This window comes from Lepidochelys olivacea (assembly GCF_965140295.1).
Source record: "Lepidochelys olivacea isolate rLepOli2 genome assembly, chromosome: 7".
NCBI lineage: Eukaryota > Metazoa > Chordata > Testudines > Cheloniidae > Lepidochelys > Lepidochelys olivacea.
Genome location: NC_140417.1, coordinates 110,651,971 through 110,677,117, shown reverse-complemented (window position 1 = coordinate 110,677,117; position 25,147 = coordinate 110,651,971). Strand labels below are relative to the sequence as shown.

The 25,147-nt window shown below is 36.5% G+C and overlaps 1 protein-coding gene across 1 annotated transcript in view; it reads right to left on the bottom strand.

Annotated features, from left to right (window-relative positions):
* Positions 1-25,147, bottom strand: part of RAB11FIP2 (RAB11 family interacting protein 2) — a 43,769-nt gene that overhangs the window by 5,246 nt on the left and 13,376 nt on the right. The window contains exons 2-4 of the mRNA XM_084635275.1: positions 22,970-23,412; positions 21,387-21,855; positions 3,564-3,609 (exon numbers count right to left, since the gene is read on the bottom strand). Of these exons, the coding sequence (XP_084491401.1) occupies positions 3,564-3,609; positions 21,387-21,855; positions 22,970-23,412 (958 nt within the window). The remainder of the gene's footprint in view (positions 1-3,563; positions 3,610-21,386; positions 21,856-22,969; positions 23,413-25,147) is intronic.

Sequence of the window (25,147 nt, the reverse complement as noted above, 5' to 3'; positions counted from 1 at the left end):
TTTTATATTTTGGATGAAGTTAAAAAGCTGCACGAGAGCACTAATTGCACAAGAGCACTTACCTAGAAAGGAGAACTAACAGAAGCTGAAAAAAGCATGTGCTGCACTGAATTCTAAATTAAGTAGCAAGAGAAACAGCAACATTTCCAACAGTGCTTTCTGATGATTCACTACGTGTAGAAGTATTAACAGAGATGGGTACGTTTAATTCCCATAATAAAAGCAATGTACAATCCAGGAAACTATAACCCTGAGTGCCTTATTTTCTACTGGGGAGAGATAACATATAATTAAGAAAACGATAATTAGCAAGAGTGGGTTTATGAAAATAATAGCACTGTTAGAGTGTATAATAATTAGCTTTATCTAGTTCAGAGACTGGGACATTTAAAGATATAAAACATTTGACTAAGTAAAATCATCTAACCTATCAATCCTGAACCATTGACTTGAATATAAGGTGAAGTAATTCTTGCTTAGGAGATATTTTTTGTTTACATTTGAATCTTCTCATTAAAAATGATAAATCAGGCACAATCAGCAACCACTCTGAGCAGTAGATACATACAGAAGTAGCCTGCTTCACTCCTTTTCATTTCAGCACAGCTCAATATTTACACTTTGGCACGCATCTCATCATTAAAATATGCAGGTGGCCAAAGTTTTCAAGTAGGGCTAATTAAAAGTGATGGTGTATTGCAAATCAGTTGGAATGCTACAAGTTAACCAACCTCTCTCCATCAATTGTTTTCTATTAGTAACTCTTGGCACTATTTAACATTTTAGGATTTCTGACTGATTCTGTGAGATTTAATTTCAGCTAAACATCAGCATTTACTAACAGTTAATTTGCTATTGTCAATTTACTAAAAAATCATCATAGCAGATCATTTCTTTCCCTTCATAAAAATACCTAAGTTGGTGAAACTTCCAATAATATGTACAGAATAGAAAGCATTTCCAATTCTTAGTCATTCACGTATTCTGCACATTTTCTTCCACTCTGAGGAAGGAAATTTTTCTGTTTACAGTACTAATACTTCATATATATCAGAAAAAAATATTAACACTTCCATGTCTAAAAATAAAGGGCTTGCTCAATTTTATAAATTGGAAAACATTTAGATCCAGTATGCAATGATGTTTTTAACTATTAAATATTGTTTCCCATACATAATATATATGTTTTAAGAGGTTTTCTTACATTCTTTTTTCACCAAAACATCAAGCAGATATACAAGAAAATTCCAGCTAAAGAAAAATAAAGATTCAACTATATATCAGTATGTCTTTAATACTTAAGGAAAGGACAATGCCAACACTATGGGGATAACTCACATTTTGGTTGTAATTTTCCATTTGAACATTTAGGCAACACAGCACGTTAAAAGATTAAGGAATAATCTAATTTTTACTTTTAAAAAAAAATTGCTACCAAAGTTTTACTCGGACACAATTATCTTATAAAATTTAAATTTTAGCAAAAGATTTTAAATAGCAAAATATTTAAAGAAGGGTTGTCCTAGTAACCAACTTTATTGGGGTACAAACTGACATCCACAGCAACTGAAGGAGAGCTACAGAGATAAGATAAAGGCTTGACATTCTCTGATCCTATTGTTCTAATGAGGAATTTTGCTCTGGGAATATCATCTCAGCTGCTTTCACATCTTTTGTCCTCCATGCTTCATCTCCCTTTCAGTTCTTAATTAGGCCTTAAAGAGCTCATGCTGCCCTTTCAATTGGCTACTGCTCCTGTTTAAACATTGCTTTCAGAGACAGGTGTTGGCACCAGAGTAGAAGATATACAAACTTAATTGCTAAACACTACATCCAAGGGAAGAAGAAAAAAGTTACTTGGTGGAGGGCTATTATTGCAGAATCTAATATAAATGACTTCAAATATCTTAACAATAATCATGAACATTCAAATTTTTCAAATAGTTTCCTTCAAAAACTAAGGGATATAAAGATAGTGTCTTCTCCTCTTAATTATATCTTACATTAAATGAACACCACCTCAGAATCCTGCAACTGACATTTAGCATAGCTGGTATTCCAAAGAAACATCACAACATCAAGGATTTCTTTTATCACCTTTAAATAAAATAATTCACATCATATTTCTTAAAAGAATTCTAACGATGCTTTTACCAACAATAAATTACATGATTTGAGGTAGTACATTTACAAGCACATGGAAACTGTAATTAAGGTTACTTTACAGACAATAGCTGCTAAGTTAAATCAATTTTTTGATGTTGCTTTTTGTTAGAGATTAAGTAACTGCTTGGTAGAATTCAGCTTACTATCTGATCAAAGGCAGTCTTCATACATTCCGACATCTCCCACCAGTTTCTTACATTATGAAAACTTGGGCATTTATTATGAAACATCAAAAGTTATTGCAAGTCATTTACATAATATAGTGAAATACAAACAGTATAAAGTCCTATCTATTTGTCTATGCAACTTATTTTTTTAAGAGGGAAAACAAACCCACTTTTAAAGATCTGATCTGCTCATAAAAGAAATTGTAGCAAGATTATATTTTCTTTTGTACAAAGAAATTACATAGTAAATGTGTAGAATTTTTTTCTTTATTTCTTAGTACACACTATATTTTTGCTATTTCTAGGGCCAAACAACTATTCCAAAGAATAACTTCAAGTTTCTTTATTACAAGGCCTTATTGCTGTTCTTCATTAGGTTGTTCATTTGTTATTTGTACTTCTAACCATAACATAATTTACTCATTTTCCTAAACCTGCAGATGACTTGCATTTTGATTAGCCTACTAAAAACTGTCCTTCATAAAGAATCATAGACTTCACAGATGGGAAACACCTGTTAAAATCATCTAGACCAGGGGTTCTCAAACTTCATTGCATCATGATGCCCTTCTCACAACAAAAATTACGGGGGGACTGAAACCTGAGCCCACCCAAGCGGCGGTGGGGGTTGGGGGGTAAGCAAAGCTAAAGCCCAAGGGCTTCAGCCCCAGGGAGGGGTCCTGTAACGTTAGCCCTGCCTTTCAGGGCTGAAGCTCTCGGGCTTTGGCTTTGACCCCAGGCGGTGGGGCTCAGGCTTCGGCTTCTGCCCCAGGCCTCAGCAAGTCTAAGCCAGCACTGGAGACCCCATTAAAACGGGGTTGCGACCCACTTTGGGGTTCCAACCCACAGTTTGAGAACCGCTGATCTAGTTCATCCCCTGCCAATGCAGGATTGTTTGCCAGGCAACACATTCTAGTGCTTTGTCCAAACTTATTTCAAAATGGCTGAAGCAAAAAGTGTCTCACTACTTCCCTTGGGAAGATCTATTCTACACTATAACTTCAGCGGTTATTCCAAATACTCTGCAAAGTCTCTTTTCAGTTCCTTTGAATTAACCCAGTCTCCGACCAGGAAAGAGAGACTTTTGTTAAGAATTGCTGGATAAAACAAGCAGAAAAGTTTTTAAAATGTTCATATTAGAAGTTAGAATAAATAACCAAACATGGTTTTTATTATTTCAGGCACCAAGTAGGTGGAGAACTGATAGTTCTCCATTACGTTGTCACTCACCATTGTTTTCCTGAGGTCTTCAATGCTTGCAGGATTCATAGTAAAACTACGGGAATAACAAAAAACAAAATATTACAGGTATGTACTCATCAACAAAAACACCATTTTGAAAATAACTTTGTACCGAATGTCAACATTACTAAAATAGCTTATATGAAATGTAGAAACAGTCACATAATTTCTTGACTTCAAACACATTTAAGAAAGACACAAAATCAAAGATAATTTTCATAAAACAATATGTAAGCAACATTTCTAAAACCTGTAAATATATTAGAGTTAAAATCATGATATTATAATAATGACCATTAAACACAGAAATTAAGGCTTTGGGGAGATGGTTGCAAATGATAATTCAACAATTTGCTCTGCAGTAGTATGCAAAATGCATTTTTCAGAACTTTATGATTTTAGATCAAGTTAAAACTCACGTTTTCATTTTTTGAAATCATGTTTTCTACTCTAAACATACATGAAATTGCTATAATTTTTCATTGAAAAATAGAAAAAAAGCCTTTTAAAGATTTTTGTTTTATTTTGTTTTTTTGGTAAGTGAATCAACTGTTCAACCCAGAGCCCTGGAAATTCAGGTTCTCTACAGATGAGACCAGGTAAACTTCAGATAATGAAAGTCACAGTTTGCACATATCACAGTGTCATTATGCTTCAACTTGACCTGAGAAAGATCATCTCCAGAGATGAGATGCTAATACAATTTCCATGTCCACTTCGTCATACACATCTAGACTGAAATTGTCATTACAAAGGTACCAATTAATGCCAATTTTTCTGGTGTCTTTTTACTGGAGATCTGCTTTTCAGAAACCCAGTTCAAATCACTAGCTCATTCTATAGGTTGAAAAACCATCTCACATTAACAATGCTTACCCCTACCAGATCTAATATGAAACAATGTTTTTCTCCTTCCAGTTTTATACTACTTGTCTAGCTTTTCTTCCTTGCTCAACACTACTGCTGCTAGTTTTATTCTGATACAATTCTTTTAACACATTTAGCTCCTCACCCCTCTTGCTCAATTTTCCAAAATCCCCATTAGTAAACTTCCCACAGAACTTCTTGTAGCCCATTGCTTTCATTTAGCACGTACCTCGGACTCCCCTACTCCCTGCAGCAGTCATAAACAAGTATTTTTTGGTGATCCAGTAGTGCGCACACACATTTAGAATGCTTTGGTTACAGTGTATTAATAAAAATTAAATAAGTATTTAACACTGGACAATATATACTTCATTTATCTGTTTTTATATGGTCAGACTAAAGGACAAGGTACAAATATAAATAGCAACATGCTTTAAAAGAAGCATAATAAGATCAATAAATAACCACTCAAACCTATTAAATTATTCACATATAAAAACACAGCTATTTTAAAATTTTCCCAAATTAACTGGGACAACAGACTGCTGATATGGATAATACTAACGTTGCCACTGTCAAAGTGGCAGGCATGTATGTATATATGGTAATTTTCTGAATATATTTTCATGTTCAAAACCAATGCTTTTGTATCCTTTTATAGTTGTTACAAATGATTACTGAAATAACACTTACTCTCTGGAAAATGGGTTCAGATTCTGGATTATAATAATAAATTATTCGACAGCATTATTTTTAGTCCCTGTATTATATATCACAAAATCTACTATTTGGTAAGACTGTAAAGGTTATATATAGCCCAGGAGCACACATGTACTGAAAGTGCTGAGGCTGAAGCTTGCTGGCAGAGCTTTTGCCAAAGGGCCCTTCTCAATGCTTGCTTGCATGTAACCTGTATCAAACCATTCTGATCAATCCAAAGCCTTCTTGGCTCATGAGTAATGAATTCACCTTTAAGTTTTAAAAGGAAGAAGAAAAAAAATCTCAGTAGCCTAGTACTCATGAATACATTAAACAAGCTGGTGCATGAAAAAAGAAAATTAAATTTGGTAATGAAACATTTCAATTTCAGGCTACTGAAAGGTTATTACAAGCATCTGAAAGAACAATTTTAAAGCTATGAAAACACTGTACAGCATTTGTAGTTTTAATATAAAAAATTTAACCTAAAATAAGTAATGACTATTTTGTTGCTGTCCATTCCTTCCTTTGCTCAGCCTATAAACCTTTGATCATATATGTAGTTGATATGGAAGGGTGGAATGGGCATATTTTATATAGAGGCTTGAAAGGATTAAATTTTTGTTGGTAAATGTCAATTTCACTACACACACACACAGTGGAAGAAGTAATGACAGAAATAATGACAGAAATTCACAGACAGACAAAGTAAGAAAAAATGCTGCTTGAAAACATATTAGAGTTTGATTTAAGATCTACTTTGTATATTTTAACATTTTATGTTGATGACTTGTGTTTTAACGGTTATAAAGCTTTAACTTTTTGAATCTCAACATCTACTGTCATTAAATAATTGTTGTCTATTGCCCCTCCCCGCATAATTTCCTGCAATGGTGAAAATTTAAATTGATTAAAAAAAATGAAAAAAAAAAGTTTAAAAAGTAATATACTTCCAAATTATAAAAAAATTAAACATTGAATTTTCCCAAGCCTATTTATATAGCAAGTATTTTGCAATTATACAGCAATTAAAGGCCAAATGAGCTCTAGGAAAGTTTGGTCTTTGGTTTCTACTGAAGCACAGTGAACCAATTGCAATATTTAGAATATTACATAAAGGCTAGATTACATGAACAGTCACAATTGTGAGGGAAAAGTGTCTGAGGAATCAAGTTCTGGTTGATTTCTATTATACCAGTTTGTACAGTGATCTGAGGCGTTCTGTCCTGTTCACTAGAGAACAGTTTTGAATGAGGGGCCTCTTTCATCAGGTATTCTCCACACATCTAAAGGCAGGAACCCTCTCACAAGGTCTGCCTTTTAGTCTCACACTGATGTGTCAAACACATGATGAACTACTCATTCATGGCTGTCTTTTGTGATCTGTTCTGAGAACAAAAAAAAAATGAGTTAAGTAAACTGGATCGAATTAGCTTGGTGAAAACCAAGAATGTCTTTATTTAATGAAGTGTGGCGTTAATTTGGGATACCTTTCTTTTGGAACAGTTTCCTCATGTTAGACAAGATACAGAATAATACAATGACTGCTCAACTGAGTTTCTGAAAGGTTAAGGAAGCAAGATCTTTTATAGCATTGAACCACTTAAACGCTCCTGTGAAGTAAGTTCTGAGATACCTGCTCTTTTTATCTGCTATTATGGAAGAGTAACAGTCACTACACAATAAATCTGTATTTTGAAATTAGAAATGTAAACCATTGGGAGTACTGACCTTTTTAAAACTGAAAAACATGCACACTTATTATGACACAGTGGGCATCTTAATTCCATCTACAAAATTAGCAAGTGTTATGTTTGGTACGTAAGTAACTGCAATTGCACACAAATATGACAGCAAGATTACAAATGAAGCACACACTATTCAAGTTTTAAGACATAAGTGGGAAATATTCTCCTTCCCAATGAAGCAGGAAGAAACAGGTGCTCTGAAACCTTGTAATTTTTTAATTTTTATTTTTAAATGAGAAGGTCTACTAACGAACTTGGGAGCTCCATGGTCTCATTGAGCCTAGCATGGTTTCCTGCCAGCTCCTCCAACCAGAGGTGAGCCTGAGCAGTTCCAGACTCTCTCAGCTGTACTCATAACTCACTAACTGAGAACCCTAGAATACCTTTAAAATTGCAAATATAGGTTTTTCTGCATGTGTTGTGTATTTGAAGTTACTGGGTTCTTTTTGTTTCTTTTGTTTCATAATGCCACACCCTTAACTTAAATTTATTATTTTATTTGACTATAATTATGTAAAAAGAAACAAAATGACATACCCCTTTACACTATATATAAATACAGTATTGATCATAAGCCTTTCCATCTATTCAGCAACATTTTCTTAACTACACAAGGCCATTCTGATTTTTTAACTGTCATTGATGTAAGTCACTGATGTAAACAATGCAACATGTTTCTATAGGATATGTATATCTGACTGATAAAACAAAGTATATCAGTTTTGCTGTTCTTCTAATGGTAGCAGTACACAACATAGCCAAAATAGTTAAGGTCCTATCCTTATTTTTCCCAGGGTTTGATATCCTGGCAGTGAAGTTTTTCTGTGGAAACATGACAAAAATATGTTCACAGCTTGGAAGCATTTTTTTCTGTTTGTTTTTAAAGTGTGGTTCCACTGTCAAAAATGACGGTAAAAATTGGCATTGTGGTATTTTATACTTATTGTTTCTCATTTACTTCAAAACTAAATTTGCTCAGTTTACTAAACAGCTCTGTCAACTCCTCCTGGGAACCAAAAGTCAAATTGGTTCTTTCGGGCTCACAGGTCATCACCATCAAAACTGTGTGATGTGTATGCCTGGTTACTATTTCATAAAATGGATTTTGTATGTATTGGCTATTAGAAAGGCATGCTCACATGCAAAGTAAAAATCAATTTTAACAGGATTTTGCAGCTCCACAAACAACCGTTCTAGAAGACAGGGTACCATTGCTCAGTCAGCGCATGCATGATCCTAATGTAAATGATCCATTAATTTTAGTAGGAATAGTATGTAAAGTGTAGTTTAAAATTGCCATTATAATCCAAAATGACTAAGACAGATATTAAAATAAGCTTCATTAAGATGACATTGGGCCCAAAGACGCTTAAGAAAATGAAAGAGATAATTGGTAGATCAGCTGACTTCTGCCGCTACTAAACACTGCTTATTTATTCCTTCTGCTCTTTTTTAGCACCATGATCCATGTAGCTCCTTTAACTCCCATCCTGTGTAGTAAAATAACCTCCACGTCTTCTTTCAAATCCCTCCCGTGTAATACACTACTCCTCTGAAGTGTTTTCAATGATAATCCACCCACCAATCTGCCACAAACATTATACCACCAACTTAAGATCTAGTCTACACTTAACAAGTTTTTCTGGCAGAACTATGTTAGTAAGGGATGATTTGTTTTTAAATTAGCTTAGTTATCCCAGTAAAAGCTCTACTGTAGACACAGTTATACTAGAATAAGGCGCTTTATACCAGTAATGCTTATTGTGGTTCATTAACCAGAATAAACTATACTATCATAAATATTTTTATACTGGTATAATGGCATCTACACTAGGATTTGTTGGGTTTTTTTGCCGCTTTAAGTATGTCAGCATAGTTAAAGTGGAAAAGCTTTTAACCGTATACAAGGCTTTAGTATTTGTGTGTCAGAATGGTGTTATTCCAGTTAATTTTAATGGGATTATCTATGAGAGTAAAGTTAGGCTATGCCTACACTGCACTGTCGTTGGTAAAACTTTTGTCGGTCGGAGTGTGAAAAAAAAAAAACCCATCCCCAGACCAACAAAAGTTTTATTGACGAAAAGCGCCGGTGTAGACAGTGCTTTGTTGGCAAGAGAAGCTCTCCCGCCGACAAAGCTACCGCCCCTCGTTGGGGGTGGTTTTATTTTGCTGACAGGAGGGCTCTCTCCCACTGACAAAGAGCGGCTTAAATGTGTACCCTTACAGCAGCACGGCTGTAGTAACACAGCTGTGCCGCTCTAAGGTGCGCAGGGTAAACGTAACCTTAGACACATACATAAGTGTCTGCAGGATTAGGATCTTAAAACGTAAGAACTTTGAGGCAGGGACCAGATTTTTCTCTATGAATGTATAATGCAAAGCATTCTGATGACACTCAAATGAGAAAAAATAATGAAGTGTGTTTTTTCCTAGGCGGGAGAGATCACAATTAATAAAAGGGGAAAAGTACAAAAGATTGTTAAAACAGAATAAAGGGCTTTGCTTTTATCATCAAAGCAACAAAATATTGAGATGTTTGAAATGATGGTTGTCACTGCCCTGAGCTGTGCAAACTTTTGATGTAGAAGGAGTTTCAGACAAGTCCTACATGCCACATGTACAGTATTTAAGCACAATGGTGAGAAGTAGACACTTAATCCATACAACATTAAGGAAGCTCTTCTAGTTCCTATTTCGTCCATCACCCTAAAGGAATCAAGGCATTTCACACCCCTCCCATGACTCCAGATTGCCAGAACCGCTCCCAACAACTGCACACACTGCCCACAGCATGCTCTCTTCCCAATTTGCCACTGCTAGCCACATTGTCAGACTCTACACCCAGGTGCCATGCTGGCTTCCATGAATGTTCCATACCTGGTCTCTCAATGCAAACATCCCTTTATCAGTTCTACTCTCCAGAAGAGGGGTCATGACTTAGCAAAAGGGAAGTAAATCAAATCAGCAGAACAGGCCAATGAGAAGAGTATAGATGCAAAATCAGCTGCCGTGAAATGGTGTAGGAAGAAACATATTCCAATCAAGAGACCTGTCCAACATCCAAATGCCAGAAACCTAAGCTCCCTCCTAAGCACAGAAAATTCTACCTAGCATAGTCATTAGCCAATTCCCCCATGTCACTCACCTGGGAATCAGCTAGCTTCCTAAGGGTTATATTATTTATATCTGTTATTTTTATCAGGTTAAATCAGACCCTTTATTTTCCTGGAACTATTTTTTAGAATCTAAATTTTATTAAATAGTAAAACCTGTTTGAAATTTCCTGGCTTTTATTACTTTGACTTCAACTTTAACTTATTTGAAGTCACAGCTGAAACTCCCCTTCACTCCTGTCACAATGAAAAAAAGTGACTAGAAAAAAAATGACATAAGCTAAGATAGACAGACTTACCATAGTTATGATTTTATGGGTTGTCTTGGTTTGCATCACGACCATAAAAATATATTATTTTATACTTAATTTATCATGTGTGTATGATTTTTCCACCAGTTAAATACATTTATTTAATCACAGTGATATAAAATATCTAATTTTCCTTCCAATACAGCCACCTGGAAAGAGTTAGGTAGTTTGGTGGTTGTACATTACTTGAATAGTCCTTTCTAAGTTGCTCTGATCAGTTTTATGATTGAGACTTATGTTCTTGAAGATTTATGATGGTAAACAAATAAAACATAAGACATATTGGCTGTTTAAATACTTGGTTTCTAAATATCTAGAGATTAAAGCAATGTTTATAAAAAACTGCTCAACAACAAATTTAAAAATATTACAGCTGGAGCAGTTTACTTTGACACTGTGATGAATATGCGGCAAACATTTCTAACATACTGTATGTAAATCATATTTCCCCTAAGGAGCAAGAGCTTTTTAGATATCATCTTTCACTATTCAGATTAGTTATACAATCACTACTGTGTATAACTTTTCAGTATAAAGTATGTATTTACATTAGTCTTTACTATTCAAAGTATTAAAATCTTCTTGGTTAATATAATATCAACACAGTTCAGTGAGTGCTTTCATCATATGTTACACAATGCCCATTTTATAGGTAATTTGCAAGTTACACCAATTATTTTTTTACTTTACTTAACACGGGTATTTTTAAGGTGAAGTAGATCACTCCTATCCAAAATCTTTAGACTGTGGAATGTTTCTTTACTCAGAAGTGATGCACTTTTCAGGTTTCTTTCTTTCTTTCTTTTAAAGTAAGTTTCATGAACTTAAAATTAATTGTAAATTTATTTTCATAAAAATATATATGAATATAATCCTACCACCAACATACTCTAGGGGGAAAAAAGGAATAAATGCAGATGATATAGTTAATGAAATTCAGACCCTAACTTTCCTTCAAATATTACCAGCCATAGCAGGCTAGTAATGAAGACACCACTTCCTAGGGGAAATTACAGTGCAATATGGCAGCTATGGAAGGATGGATTGGGCACATTATTGCCATCTACTTCCCAATGAGATTCTGGTGAACAATGTTTTGGGATTCACTGCTATATAAATTGTTCTGCCACAAAGCAATCATTCAGGGCTTTCTGGAGTTTATGTGACCCACAAGGTTGTAAAAATAATACCAGGAATTGGTTGTTGCCATCCTTCTATTTTGTTAACATTTCTATGAATTTGCGAGTTAAGGAGTTAATAAATCTTGGATGGAAGACACTTTTTGTTGCATCTCATCCTCCATCTACATGTTGTGTATACAGACCCTGATTCTACAATAAGTTATGCACGAGCAGACTTCTGCATTCTTATGGAGCTCCATTAAAGTCAGTGTGAGGCTCCCTGTGGATTCAAGGAGCCTTGTACACAGAGAGCTCATTGCAGAATTGGGGCCTTAGACTGTAAACCCTTCAAAGCAGGAACCTTTTCCTCATATCTGAAGAGCACTTACTTTATAAATGATTTAGGGTATGTCTACAGAGGCGACGTTCAGCGCTACGGCGGCAGGGCTTTAACATGGCTGTGTAGTCTCGGCTCCAGCGCTAGGAGAGAGCTCTGCCACTGTACACTGCCACTTTACAGAGCTGAAACTTGCATCACTCAGGGGGGTGGTTTTTTACACCCCTGAGCGAAGGACGTTTCAGCGCTGTAAGTGTAGACAAGGCCTTAGTACTATACCAATAATGTTAATAATGAAACTTTACATTTACGTAGAAATTTTTATGCAGAGAACCCAAAGAACTTTGCAAAACTTAGACCACGTCACCCTCTCAATGAGGGGTTAGATTAATTTTAAAGATTGGTGAACTGTGGAAAAGTGGTTGTGACTTTCCCTGGGTCACATAATAATATTCTCCACAGATCAGATAACGGAACTTAGACCCTTTGTTGCTCTAACCAATAAACCGCAATTGTTCTCAGATATTGGACTTAATCTGATCCATTGTACTAAGCAACCGTCAGCTGTTACATTGAGTGTCTATCACAACTAACAGCCTGCCTATTCATATATAAAAGAAAAGAGTGCCTGCTCAATAGAGGCAGAGAGAAAAACAGACTGAGGTGGAAGTGAAATATAGGTCAAAAACTTTTCTTAGTAATTTAGAAAACTCCAACCAAATACTTTTTAATCTGGGATTAATATTAATGTAAACTGCAACAATACTTTTAAAAGTACAATTTATGTGATTTGAAATTACATTTTTTCTTTTGAAAAAGTGCAATCATGAAATATAATAACTTTAGAACACCTTACTGGAGGTCGCTTTGTTATATTTATAAACAAAAGATAAAGGACATAATTCTCCACTGCTGTGTACCTTATGTAGCCATTTACATGTGTGCAAAGAAAATAAAAAGTTGGTGTAAAATGCCAAACGAGAATGGTAGTTTTACCCCCACTTTGCACACGTATAAATTGCAGCAGAAGTGACATGGCAGTGGAGAATCAGTTCTACAGTGGGTTGAAGGCAGATTCCGAGACGCATAATGGGGCTTTCTGAAAGTGCTGAGAGAAGAACAAGTGTGGTAGGCCATGCACAGGGGCCCTGCTGGGATGATGGTTTAAACTCTCTCAGGCCTGGTCTACACTAAAAAGTTAGGTTAAGCCAGCTATGTCACATCCCTGAGCGATGTAGTTAAGCCATCCTAACCTTTGCGGTATACAATGCTAGGTTGAAGAAAAAATTCTTCTGCTGACCTAGCTATCACCTCTTGGGAAGGTGGATTACCTACGCCAATGGGAGAACCCCTCTGCCTTTGGCATAGGTGGCATCTATATTGAAGCACTACAGTGGTGAAGATGCACCGCTGTAGCTTTTAAGGGTAGACAAGCCCTTAGAGGCAGTTTCAAATATAAGTACCTTGAAATAAGTGAACTAGCACTTTGAATACAACCACTAGATGTAAGCACCACTATTTCCAGATTACTATTAAACTTGCAAGTGTAATAATTGAATAATTGCACAGGGATTAAAAGACTATTTGAACCTCAAATATAAAGCTGCAGTGATTTTGCACTTTATGCCAGACTGAATTTTACTGCAGTTTCTATAAACAAAATTGGCTAATGACAATAACCTTAAATAAAAAAGGAATATATCTAAGCATTTAAATATTTTTCTTTTTATTAGGCATTTTTATACCAAGCTAAGAAATCTAGTTTTGAACAGATGGTGCTCTACCTGAATGATTAATGATGTTTCATCCTCAAGAGACGTACTATGGATCATTCAGGTCATTCTAGTTTAGGTTGTGTAAGCACTTGAACTATAAGGCACAAATTCAGGGATCTATAACTCAGCTCGAAAAATTCACTCCAGATTGAAATTAGGTATTTAAAGTCTCAAGGTCAAGAACTATTTCTAAAGACTTCAGAACTAGTTCTATTATTAATTTATTTTTACATCAGTGAGAAAAAAAGGGAAGTTTATCAGTTTTAGATTCTTTATGCATTGGTTTAAATTAAAAAAGAAAAAACAACTTCACTTGAATAAATGAAATTTGAGAAAATAATCTAAAGCAATTACAATTTTTTAAAGACTTGAATAGCCAATGCAGTCTGCTTTGAGTGGAGTCTACTATATATGCGCAGGAACTGAATTTCAAAGGATTTTATATGCCTTAATATGCATTTACAAGACTGTAAATGCTTGTAAAAATCTTGTAATTATTTAGTAACATGAACTTTAAGCACCATCAGTATTTATAAAATAGGTATTCTAATCAGAGATATCTGATTCGTTTACTCAAGTCAAGACCAATTCAAACTGTTAATAGAATATCCCGTAAGAGTCTATCACTGTTCCAGTCCAGCGTAGGTAGTGACTCAATCATGGAAAAGTTGCTTTGTAATGGCCTGAGGGTTGGTGGTTTCATCCCTGTTCAGAGTTCATTTGTGTGCACGTCACAAAACCAAAATCACAGCTGGCAGGTTTAGCTCAAATGTCAAGACAGAGACATGAAGATGTAACTACTTTCTCATTACAAGAGATGATCCTTCCACATCAGAGATTAAGCACACTGGCAGGGTGGAAATTCTGTACTGCTCCTGCAAGCACTGTACTTGTTCTGTGCTTCAGAAAAAGGTCGGACCGGTGCCTTGCGTACTGAATTCACAGTTCATATTAAAATTCTATAATAATACAATACACTGACTCATTCTATCATTTTCATAATATTCTCAATAGGTTAGGCGATCAAACCAGTAATCTAATTTAACTAGAAATGTGGCAATTTAGCTATAATCTCATGAATACCAGCAGAGGAAAGTGAAGAAAATAAACAAAATGCCATCCAAGTTAAAGTTAATACAGTAACAACGTATGCAGCTGCTTACAGAGAAGAAATTTTACAAAGTCAGGAAAAAGAAATAAAAATTCAAAACAGTGTAGCCTACACACCTATGCTTTATGAATGATTGACAAAACACAAATACGTTGAGAGACTTCATTACTGCAGCAGGCACAATAATGGGTTTTCTGGAAGCAGGACCTCCAAAACAAAGTGTATGAAGGAAAGTAGCTAAGAAGAGAGATGCATTGCTTATTCCTTTTAAAAGTTACAACATTGCACTCCTTTGCACCCTTCCTGTAATGGGCTCTGTGCAAGAGCAGGGGTCCACTCACATGGAGCTTATTGCAGAAAGAGAGCCCCAGTGCATCATGCTTAAGGGCGAAATTGAGAAGTAACAGTGACACATACTAAACTTTAATGAAATTTTAAAGCCTGAAAATATACTGTGTGCTGCTCTTTGTTCTCAGTTGGTATGTTCTGGTCACTTTGATGCTCTCAAAATTCCTGTAATTTTTGTGCCATCTGACTCTCAAACGTTATGTTCTGTGAAATAGCATCTGAAAATGAAGAGACGGCAAGAGCTGTTTGGTGAGAATACAGTGATGAGAGGTCAGGAAGACAGGAGCAATGCAAAAATCTGTGTTATTTCAGACTTTCACAATTAGTTGAAGTATTTGTAAAGAGGAAGTTATCATCATCATTACTAACAGCAGACACCCAGCAACAGCCAGTGCTGACTGTTAAGCATGACGAGATGCACAACCATTGAGATTCACTGAAGAGACAAAACTGTCAAATCTAGGAACGGTTCTCAAAACAAGAAAGATAAGCAAAACAGAGTAAATAAAAGCCTTATTTTTTTTTAAATGCAACTTTTAGGTGTGTTTGAAGTAGCAAAAGAACATTTAAAAACACAGTAAGTTGTCACTATAGATTACAGGATAGAAGGAATGCAGGTTTTATTTGTATTTGTTGTTATGCTATATATTCAAATTGAAATCTGTTTCTATAAGAATTTTGTAAATATTTCTTACAAACACAATTGTATGTAAAGATGTTAATATTACAGTATTAATGTAATACACATAAGAGGTGACAAAGTTAGTATGGGAATAACGCCTATATTTTAAGCACTATAAATTCTCTTTTGGAATCAACACAAAGGATGGGTAAATTTCCACCCCCCGTACGCTATTGTGACCTTTCCACATTAACATTCTTTGACCAAATTGATAGTATTTTTCTTCCAAAACTGTGTGGATGGCCAACAGGTTGGTACACCTCTACCCCGATATAACGCTGTCCTCGGGAGCCAAAAAAAACTTACCATGTTATAGGTGAAACCGCGTTACATCGAACTTCCTTTGATCCACCGGAGTGCACAGCCGCAGCCCCCCGCCCCCCTCGTGCTGCTTTACTGAATTATATCTGAATTCATGTTATATCGGGTCACATTATATCGGGGTAGAGGTGTATATCTAAATGCATATTTGAAGAATCCCTCCTTCTCCACTTCTACATTTCCGTTCCTCTTTCCTTAAAATACACAACATAAGAAGTATTTTATAAGAAACCAGAAATCAAGAAAGTAACCAAATTTTCTCTTATTTTTTCTGAGTGGTTTCATCAGAACTCAGATATGTGAGAAGAGAAAGCTCTTCTTATTTACTATAAAGGCATTTAACTCAATCTAAGTCTGCTCAGCTTCTGGAACATCTAGTTCACAGAAAGTTTAGTCAGTTGTTCAACTGACTTTTTTCAAAAACAGACAATGATTATAGATACATGGCACTTAGTACTAATTCCTCTCATGCTTCCTTAGTATGTAATTTCCCTTTTGGGGTGCTACATCCATTTGATATTCTATAATGAAATTTCAATCTTAACTAGCTCCTACACTGTTTAAGTGTAGAATTGCCGTTATGACGACTACTCTGTCATAGAAATATAATCTAAAGGGTTATTTTTAAACCATTCTTCGAAAGTTCACATACATCTATCACATACATCACCTTTCCTAAATCTGCCATTTGATCATACTAGTAACAACCTGTCAGCTTTAACTATTGGACTATTTGTTACCCCCTGTCCAGTACCCAGAAGCTCATTAATTACCTAAACTCCTTCTGTAGGTCTTGTTAATTACCCGTCTTCTGTCTCAGAGGACCTTGTTAATAACTTGTACAATCTCTCTAAAGAGGTCCTAACAACACATTAGAATTAAAGATGCTTTTCTTTTAGCACCTGTCAAGTGGTGTAAATTGAGAAATTTTCACATCAGTTTTATTTTTTTAAACAAACAATTTTAGAGAAAAGATGCACAAAGGTTTGGTCATTTTATGAAGGATTTTTATTTTTCGAAGACAAATATCTATTTATTTAGGTGTGTTCGGTATAAAGACAACATGGCTGGTGTCCACAGATTAACCTCCTGAGAGCTCTATCAATTAATGGGAGCAATTACAATAATGAATGCAATATAATATATAGGGCAAAAGTTTCAAAGCAGTGGATTAGGAATTATGAAGGCAAATCCTATTACTGTTAAAGGATGACTAGGAATACTAGCATATATTGTATGCTTAGTGACTGCTCATTGGCTGCATGGTGTAAATGCCTTGGAACTAATGGATTTATAAACATTTACAAAAAGTGCGTTTTCTTTTACTGTAAGCCCATAACTTATTTCAAACATCAAGAAGTTAGCACAGAAGTGTCTAATACTCATTTACACCAGACAATAAAAGAGGAAGAAAATAATCCTTGCCATTTACACAATACATTACATCTTCAAAGCCTTTAATCAACTGTAATATCATCCTCAAAAAATTTTTAAGGGGTACAGAAGCATCATCCTCATTTTACAAAGAAGGAAACTGAAGCAGAAAGGTTAAATGACTTGCTCAAGGGTAGAGAACGAGCTCTTGCCAGAGTGGAGATTATCAGAAATTATGAGTTCCTATATCTCCATATTTCCAACATCTCTTACTCTTGCTGATTTTATTGTAATTCTCTAACAGCAGGTTAACCCTTATTAAGCTAACCAGACCAATGAAAATGAAATCCTGCTTTCCCTACTGCATCCATCTAACTGTTAGGAACAAACTACTCACATCTCTCTCCACTTCTGAACAAACTACTCACATCTCTCTCCACTTCTGAAGTGGCAAACACAATTACTTTTTATTTTCATAATGTATTGTTTTATAATAGTAAGGATAATCAATAAGGTGGGCAATTAGTGGATTGGCTAGGTGATGAACAAAAGCCTCCTTCCAGGAACTCATCTAGCCAATAATTATCTATATTACCAGGAAATGCTATTTCTCAAATTATTACTGTTTAATCAAAAAACGCCAAACTAAATTAATTAGGATTAACTTGGAGTCTGATACAAAGCTCACTGAAGTCAATAGAAAGACTCGCATTAACTTCAAGAGGCATGGTAGGCCCACCAAGAGTTCATGTATGTATGTGTGTGTGGAAGTTAGCCACCTAATTACCTTCGAGTATGTGTGCTCCAGGTAGCTTAGATAATAAGTCAGACAAAAAAAAAAAAATTGCCTGTCTTTCAGATTCACTTGACCCAGACAAAAAACTTGCATCATCCCAATCTCCAGTCAGCTATGGTCAATACCAAAACTAAAGCCACCACCTCAAACCCTAAGTCCCAGATTCAAAAAGGAGATACACTTCCTTCAACATTAAAAGCTTAATTGTCAGGCATCCTGATGCCTGAAAAATAGACCCTGTCCTACCAAAGTACCTTCACAATAGTTTTATGTTCTTCATACATTCTCCATTTAAACTTCGTAAATGACAAAGAATTTATATTTCAGCCTTGAGGTTCTATCAGATAATCTTCAGACACATGCTGCATGAGGCCAGGTATATGGTTTCTTTGTAATTTAAGCAAGACAAGAGCATTTGCCTGTAATTTACATTACCTTGCCTTTTAAACCTCTAGTTGGGAAATTTACCCAGATATTTCTGAGTGTACTAAGATGGGGAGAACTGGAGGAAGACTTCAGACTAAAAACTGTTATTACGTAGTATCAAAAATATGCTAGGTACTTGATGAGTAAGGAAACAAGGTCCCTTCCACAAAGAGATTAAAATGTGGAGAATGAGGAAAATAGAAATTAAGCAAAAAGCAGCTCAAAATCCAAATTCTCAGTATGTACATTTTATCCGAATATTGAACATAGAATCATAGAATCATAGAATATCAGGGTTGGAAGGGACCCCAGAAGGTCATCTAGTCCAACCCCCTGCTCGAAGCAGGAGAACGACTACATTGGCAACAGACCAGCGGGGAGTGGGTGGGAATGGGGGAGTTCAGGTAGGAAAAGCTAGTTCCCTGAAGGGATCACTTCAAACCTACTTGTTACCATAGGTGCTGGAACTAGGGGTGCTGCTGCACGCTCTGGCTTGAAGTGGTTTCCATCATATACAGGGTTTACAGTTTGTTCAATGGCTCTCAGCACCCTCCCCTGTAAAAACTGTTCCAGCACCTCTGTTTGTTACCATTTGGATACTAATGACATGAAGCCATGTCTACACAGGGACAGGAAAGTTAAGGCACATCAACTTCAGATGTGAAGTCAAAGCACAAAAGTTAAAACTGAGTCACATCCTCGTGGCAGTTTGTCTCTCTCATCCTGAAGTTAAGCGCCAAGGAGGAGAATTAAGTTATGGCAAACTAAGGCCACTTAACTCCTGCTTTCTCTCAGGAGTAAACATGCTTTAATTTAAGGATCGTCCACATGGTGCTGCAGTGCATAAATGATAGCGCACAGTAACATGTTATGCTCTAACTGCCACCGGTAGACTCTGCTGGCACTGACTAAATGTGCTGTGTAGTCCCATTTCGAGAAGGACTATGTTAATGCATGGTGGATGCCTTTTAGTTCACGCCATGACTACATGGGGCAGTCAGAACTCTACAGGTCAGCATGGGCTAAAATTCATGGCCCCTGGTGCCAGATAGACAAGTCCCACTCACACTGACTTCACCCTTCAGGTGACTGGCCTTAACTTTCCAAGCGTCCAAGCCCTATGCAAGGCAGCCTCAGAAAAGCAGCTAAACCTTCCCCTGCAACTCCCCTAATCTCACAAATGCATCAGGCCTAGCTTGGTTCACAGGATGGAGACCTGTACGAACATCCTACATGTATATGTACGGAACACCTTCAACCCAGGTACCATGAACATAAGCTGATATGCAAACTTTGAGCGGAGATCACTTATCCACCATGACAATCCAGCCACTGCTGGGGTGGAACGTGGCAGCTCTTGAGTTTATCATCATTATGCAGTCCAGAGAACACAATCGTTTACAACAGGAAGACAGAGAGAACAGGAGATAAAACCACAACAGCAGAACACAGCATGGCTACGTTCACATTAGCCAGTTGTCTGACTAGAAATACCCAGCACAATGGGACCCCAACCGGGGCATTTCAGCACTAAAATTTACTAGCAGTAAATGTTCTACCATATGAACTTGGAATGAGAGGATCCCACTTTATCAATCTCACATCAAGACGTCTTGGCCCACCAGGCTTTGTTACTTAAAAATTAGAATTGGAGGCGAGGTTAAATGAGACAGGCAGTAGATCTCTAAACATGAATTTTGCTGTTTTTTTAAACATAACACATTAATGTTATTACTGCTAATTTTCAAAGGAACATCTCCGTGCCCAAGGGCAGTGTTTTTCAAAGTACTGGCTATGTAAGGCACATGCATGTATTAAAAAAACATGCATATATTAAAGCGGACTTTTTCAGCCTAACTTATGCTGTATCTATAAACGAATACATTTAGACATTTTGTACCATATCACTAATACCACATGTACATTAAACATTCTATTTTACTTACATTCCAATTAAAATTTGTAAAAATAAAGTTAAATTGTGAAGTTATTACATATATATGTTTCATAAGTGAAAGTTTCTAATTCAAAGGAAAATATTATTTGCACATAATATATGTCAACACAGGGAGAATACACAAAGATTTTGATATGACTATAATATTGGAATGTGTAAAAAGTAAAATTTTTCATTTAAATCTATTATATGATGGACATTTTCTTACAATATTCATCATATAGTAAAGACGACTAACTTTTATACTTCTGGCTCTGCGGAATTAATGGAATGAAATTTGCATTATAAATACGACGTGTAATGTGACCATAAACTAGGGGAAATTAGGCGTTATTCTAGATCCAGGTAGCAAATGCCATTATAAGATTAAAATTTATCAATACTTGCACTCTGTATCTAAAATATCACAATACTTCTACTTAGCAAAGGAAATAACTATCTTATCTTAGACACAGAGGTGTTGTAATAATTAGTGACTTCTAAAAAGTGATCACTATTTAGATTCAGTAGTAAACAAGCCTCCATCTAAAGCCAAGACTTTAAAGACAAAGCCATGCTGAAGATGTATAATGTCTTCAGAAACTCAAAACCCAACAGCACTCACGGCTCATGTTTGCAATACACAATGTAACTTCAAAAAGATCCTTAGAAGTATACCACTGGAAAGAAAATGATCAAACTATATGAGAAATTCATCCTTTTTACTTACAAACGGATGAGCCGTTGTATAAACGTATATAATCTGTATGCTTTATTATATACTTAAACACATTTTCATTTATATAACATGCTCAAGATATCAGGTCCAAATAAAGTAAAACTTACCTAGATGTAGGCAACATGCTTGTGGGCTTGAAGTTGGTTGTAAATGGATTACGTGAATCATAATCAAAACTCTCCTTATGACTTGCATCAAATGCACTAGGGGATTTCAAGTCAGTGGAACTGTCTGATCCCCCGTTGCTAAGTTTATCCAACTTCTTGCTATCTTTTTTTCCAGTCACTCTTTCAAAAAGGCTAACTTTCTCCTTTTTCTCTTTTTTAATTTCTTTTTTGATTTCAACAGGCCTGGAAAACAGACTTATGTTTTGGTCCCATGATGCAGGGCTTTCTTCAAATGGATTTTTCTGTCTTGGCAGCGTAGCGAACTTTTGGGGTAATGAAGCACTCACATTTGTAAAGGGGTCATTTTGTGCTTTAGATGCTGATTCACTTTCATCAGCTGTGTTGTCAAGCTGGTTCATTTTAGAAGTATCAGCACTTAATGTCCTCCTATGTGGAGATTTTAGACCTCCTGCAAACAATTTTGTTGTTAGTATATAAGCAGTGAGACATTACCTCACACTTTATGACCGGTGGAGAGCTCATGTTATTAAATTCAGGTTTAGAAGTTTTGCAATTGTTTCTAATTTCAAAAAACAATTTTTACTGAATTTTTTAAAAAAGCAAAGCGGTTGTGGTCCACAGTATGTGGTTAAGGAATTTTTAAGGAATCCATATGCTCTGCAATAAGCACTTGTTTTCTATCTCAGTGGTTCTCAAACTGCGGTCCGTGAGCGTACTCCAGGGCGATCTGTCACTCATGTCTGGGGCCACTGGCCCGCTGATCAGCAGCATCCAGGAGGCGCTGGGAGGGAGGAAGAGTGGGGACGGGGCATGCTCAAGGGAGGGAAGAGGTGAAGAAGAGGAAGGACAAAGGTAGGGAAGAGGTGGGGCAGGGCCTTGGAGGAAGGGGTGGAGTGGGTGCGGGGTCTGGAGCTAAGCAGGGCTTGAGCACCCCCGGGGAAAATTAGAAGCCGACTTGGAGGTCTGCAAAAATTTTTAAATCACAGTGGGAGTCCTCGGGTTGCTAAAGTTTGAGAACCACTGATATGAAAATTAGGTTGTACACATGAGGTGGCTGTGACTAGTTTGAAGTTTTAGAAAATAACATATTGTTCCGCAAGAAATTTTGCACAACTGAAAACATTTTCAATTCTTCATCTACATTAGAGTTACTCTGGTGATAGTTTCTAGACATTCTAAAAAACATGATCAGATTCATTTTTTTCTTAAACATTTCTGACCAGTTAAACTATTTTTTGTATTGGATTGCTACATAAAATGTCATGTTATTACTGTATACTTTAAACTTAGGAAAAAATGGGCAATGAAACAAGTCACAGAAGCTAGTTATTCCCTGTTTCTTGGCAACAACATTTAAACAGGAAATACGCATCATTTACTGATCTAAACAAAAAGGCAAGACTTCTATGAATTAACCTACCATACAGAGAAATAATTCTAAACTTCTTTGTCTGGAATTTAAAGCATGCACTAAACTCAACAGATACTTAAATGTTTTCACACTGATAGCAATGAGACTACAATCATAACGACTAAGATGAAGAAAAACATGTTTTACTTACCACTTTCATCAACAGAACTAAAAGATTCTAACTGACTTCTGAAAAGGTTGGTATGGCCAATTGTGCTGGATTTCATTTTTTCTGAAGAGACATGTGATCCAGTTAAATCAGACATTGAATGAGCTGAAGATAATCGCTGAGGTCCCAAAAGGAAAGGTTTTTTAGGTTTTGATTTTATTTGTATTTCATTACTGGAGATGTCAATGTTCGTATCAGGTATGTGAGTACTCAGAATGATTGCAGAGGATGTATCCGAAAGTGTCCCATCATTCTTTCGACCCTTCATTTTGTCTTTCAGTTTAGCAAAGGGGGATTTTGTTTTGTCCTTCATTGACAGATCAAACATGCTTGCTGTCATATTATTCCTCATAAACTGAATATTGACCTTTATTTCTCCTCTGTCTTTAGTTCTTTTCCCTTGTTTGGACTCTAGGCTAAACCATCTTAAAAGAGAAAGGAAGCGAAAGAGAGAGAAAGTTGAGATATGTTTCATTATGAAGACTGGTCATAAAGCTGCATGCTATTTACAAGTTAAGATAATCTTGATATTGTAAACTGAACACCAGTACTAAGAAAATTTTTATTCAAGCAATTCTTGGTTAAGATTTTCTATGTAATAAATTGACCAAATTTATATTTTTCCAATATAAATTCTTGAAAAGGAAGCTTTAAAAAATTACTTTGGCCTTGGAATGTGAGACGAGTGAAAAGTCAGACTTGGTGCAAGTGTACTAAACCCCACCGACGTCAGTAGAGTTTCATATGCTTAACAAGGCTGAACTTGGCATCTAGCATTAAACAACCAAATAATTTTTATTTTGCAATTTAAAGGACATTGCAAACTTTTCAAAAATAGCCTTTATTTGTAAATAATGTACTACATAAATATATATTGTGTGCCAAGTGTTCTACCCAAAACTCATTTTTGTTTTGGTTTTGCTTAAGTTTATATGCCAGTAAATATTTGTTTGCTCCCCTGCTGAGGTTTACGTGGGTGGCTCTAGCAGAGAAGTGCTCACACACTGCTTTTGGGACCTCTGGTAATTCAGGGCCAAACATCCCATCAGTTATGCAAGTTCATCTCCAACTGCCTTTAACGGTAGTTGCAAGAACACAAATAGAGTAAACAGGTCCCACTTAGGTATGCCCCCACAATGAAGGGCTTGCTCCTCCTGTTTGCTGGTCATCGTAGCACTAACATCTACCCCCTCCTGTCTGGTTTTGGAACCATATGGACTCCCCACCCCTTCATGGAGGAGACAAAGTGAGGTCCCCAACATTTCCCGTTTCCCCTAAAACCAGCCCAGTGATGCTCCCTGGTCAAAAGGATTAAGGGCCCACCTGACCCCAAGCATGCTCTATTCCTACTCTGTTTTGCGCCGTAGTCCCCTGGAGGCATCTGTGGAGTGAAAAATCCCTCTACTTTCTATATCTACTCCACCTGTACACAGGACTCAGTGAAGGTCATTATCTCCTCCCACGTTTCTTCCACAACTACTTCCCATGTACTGAGCAGAATTTGGGGGGACAGAGTCACACACAGAGTCCCCAATCCTGCAAGAGGGGAACAGGCACAGACTGAAAACATTCCTACATCTCTTCTTCCATTTCTCCTTGCCCTAAGGGGGTTTGAGGTTTCCTCCAGCTTCCACTGCTCATACAGCTATGTGAAAGGTATCAAGGGAGTGTGGGAAATCTTCATTCTCTAGCATCAGAGAAGAGAGACAGGAATGAATGAGGGAAATAGGCTGTCTCCATGGATCAATGAAAGGGTACAAGGAAGCAGACACCCAGATACCCACCCAGCTGCTCATTTACTTGGCTCTGGCAGGTGTCTAGGAGGTGATGTTACACGTTGGTTCCTGAAAGACCAAAACAATTTCCCTAACAAACCAATTTTATATATATATAAAATGAGGGCTTATCTACACTGGCAATGTGAGAGCATGGCCACGGCAGCGCTTTAATGTGGCTTGTGTAGTTGCGGCTTTAAAAAAAAAAAAAGAAAAAAAACACCTCCATGAGGGGCGTGACTCCCAGCGCTGGTGCACTGGGGAGGTGTTTTTTCCACACCCCATAGCGAGAAAGTTGCAGCCACTGCAGACAAGCCCTGAGTTAGTCCACAGCAACATCCAGCTAAACTGTGAAGTGTCAACAGCTCCACAGCTCCTGCACTGT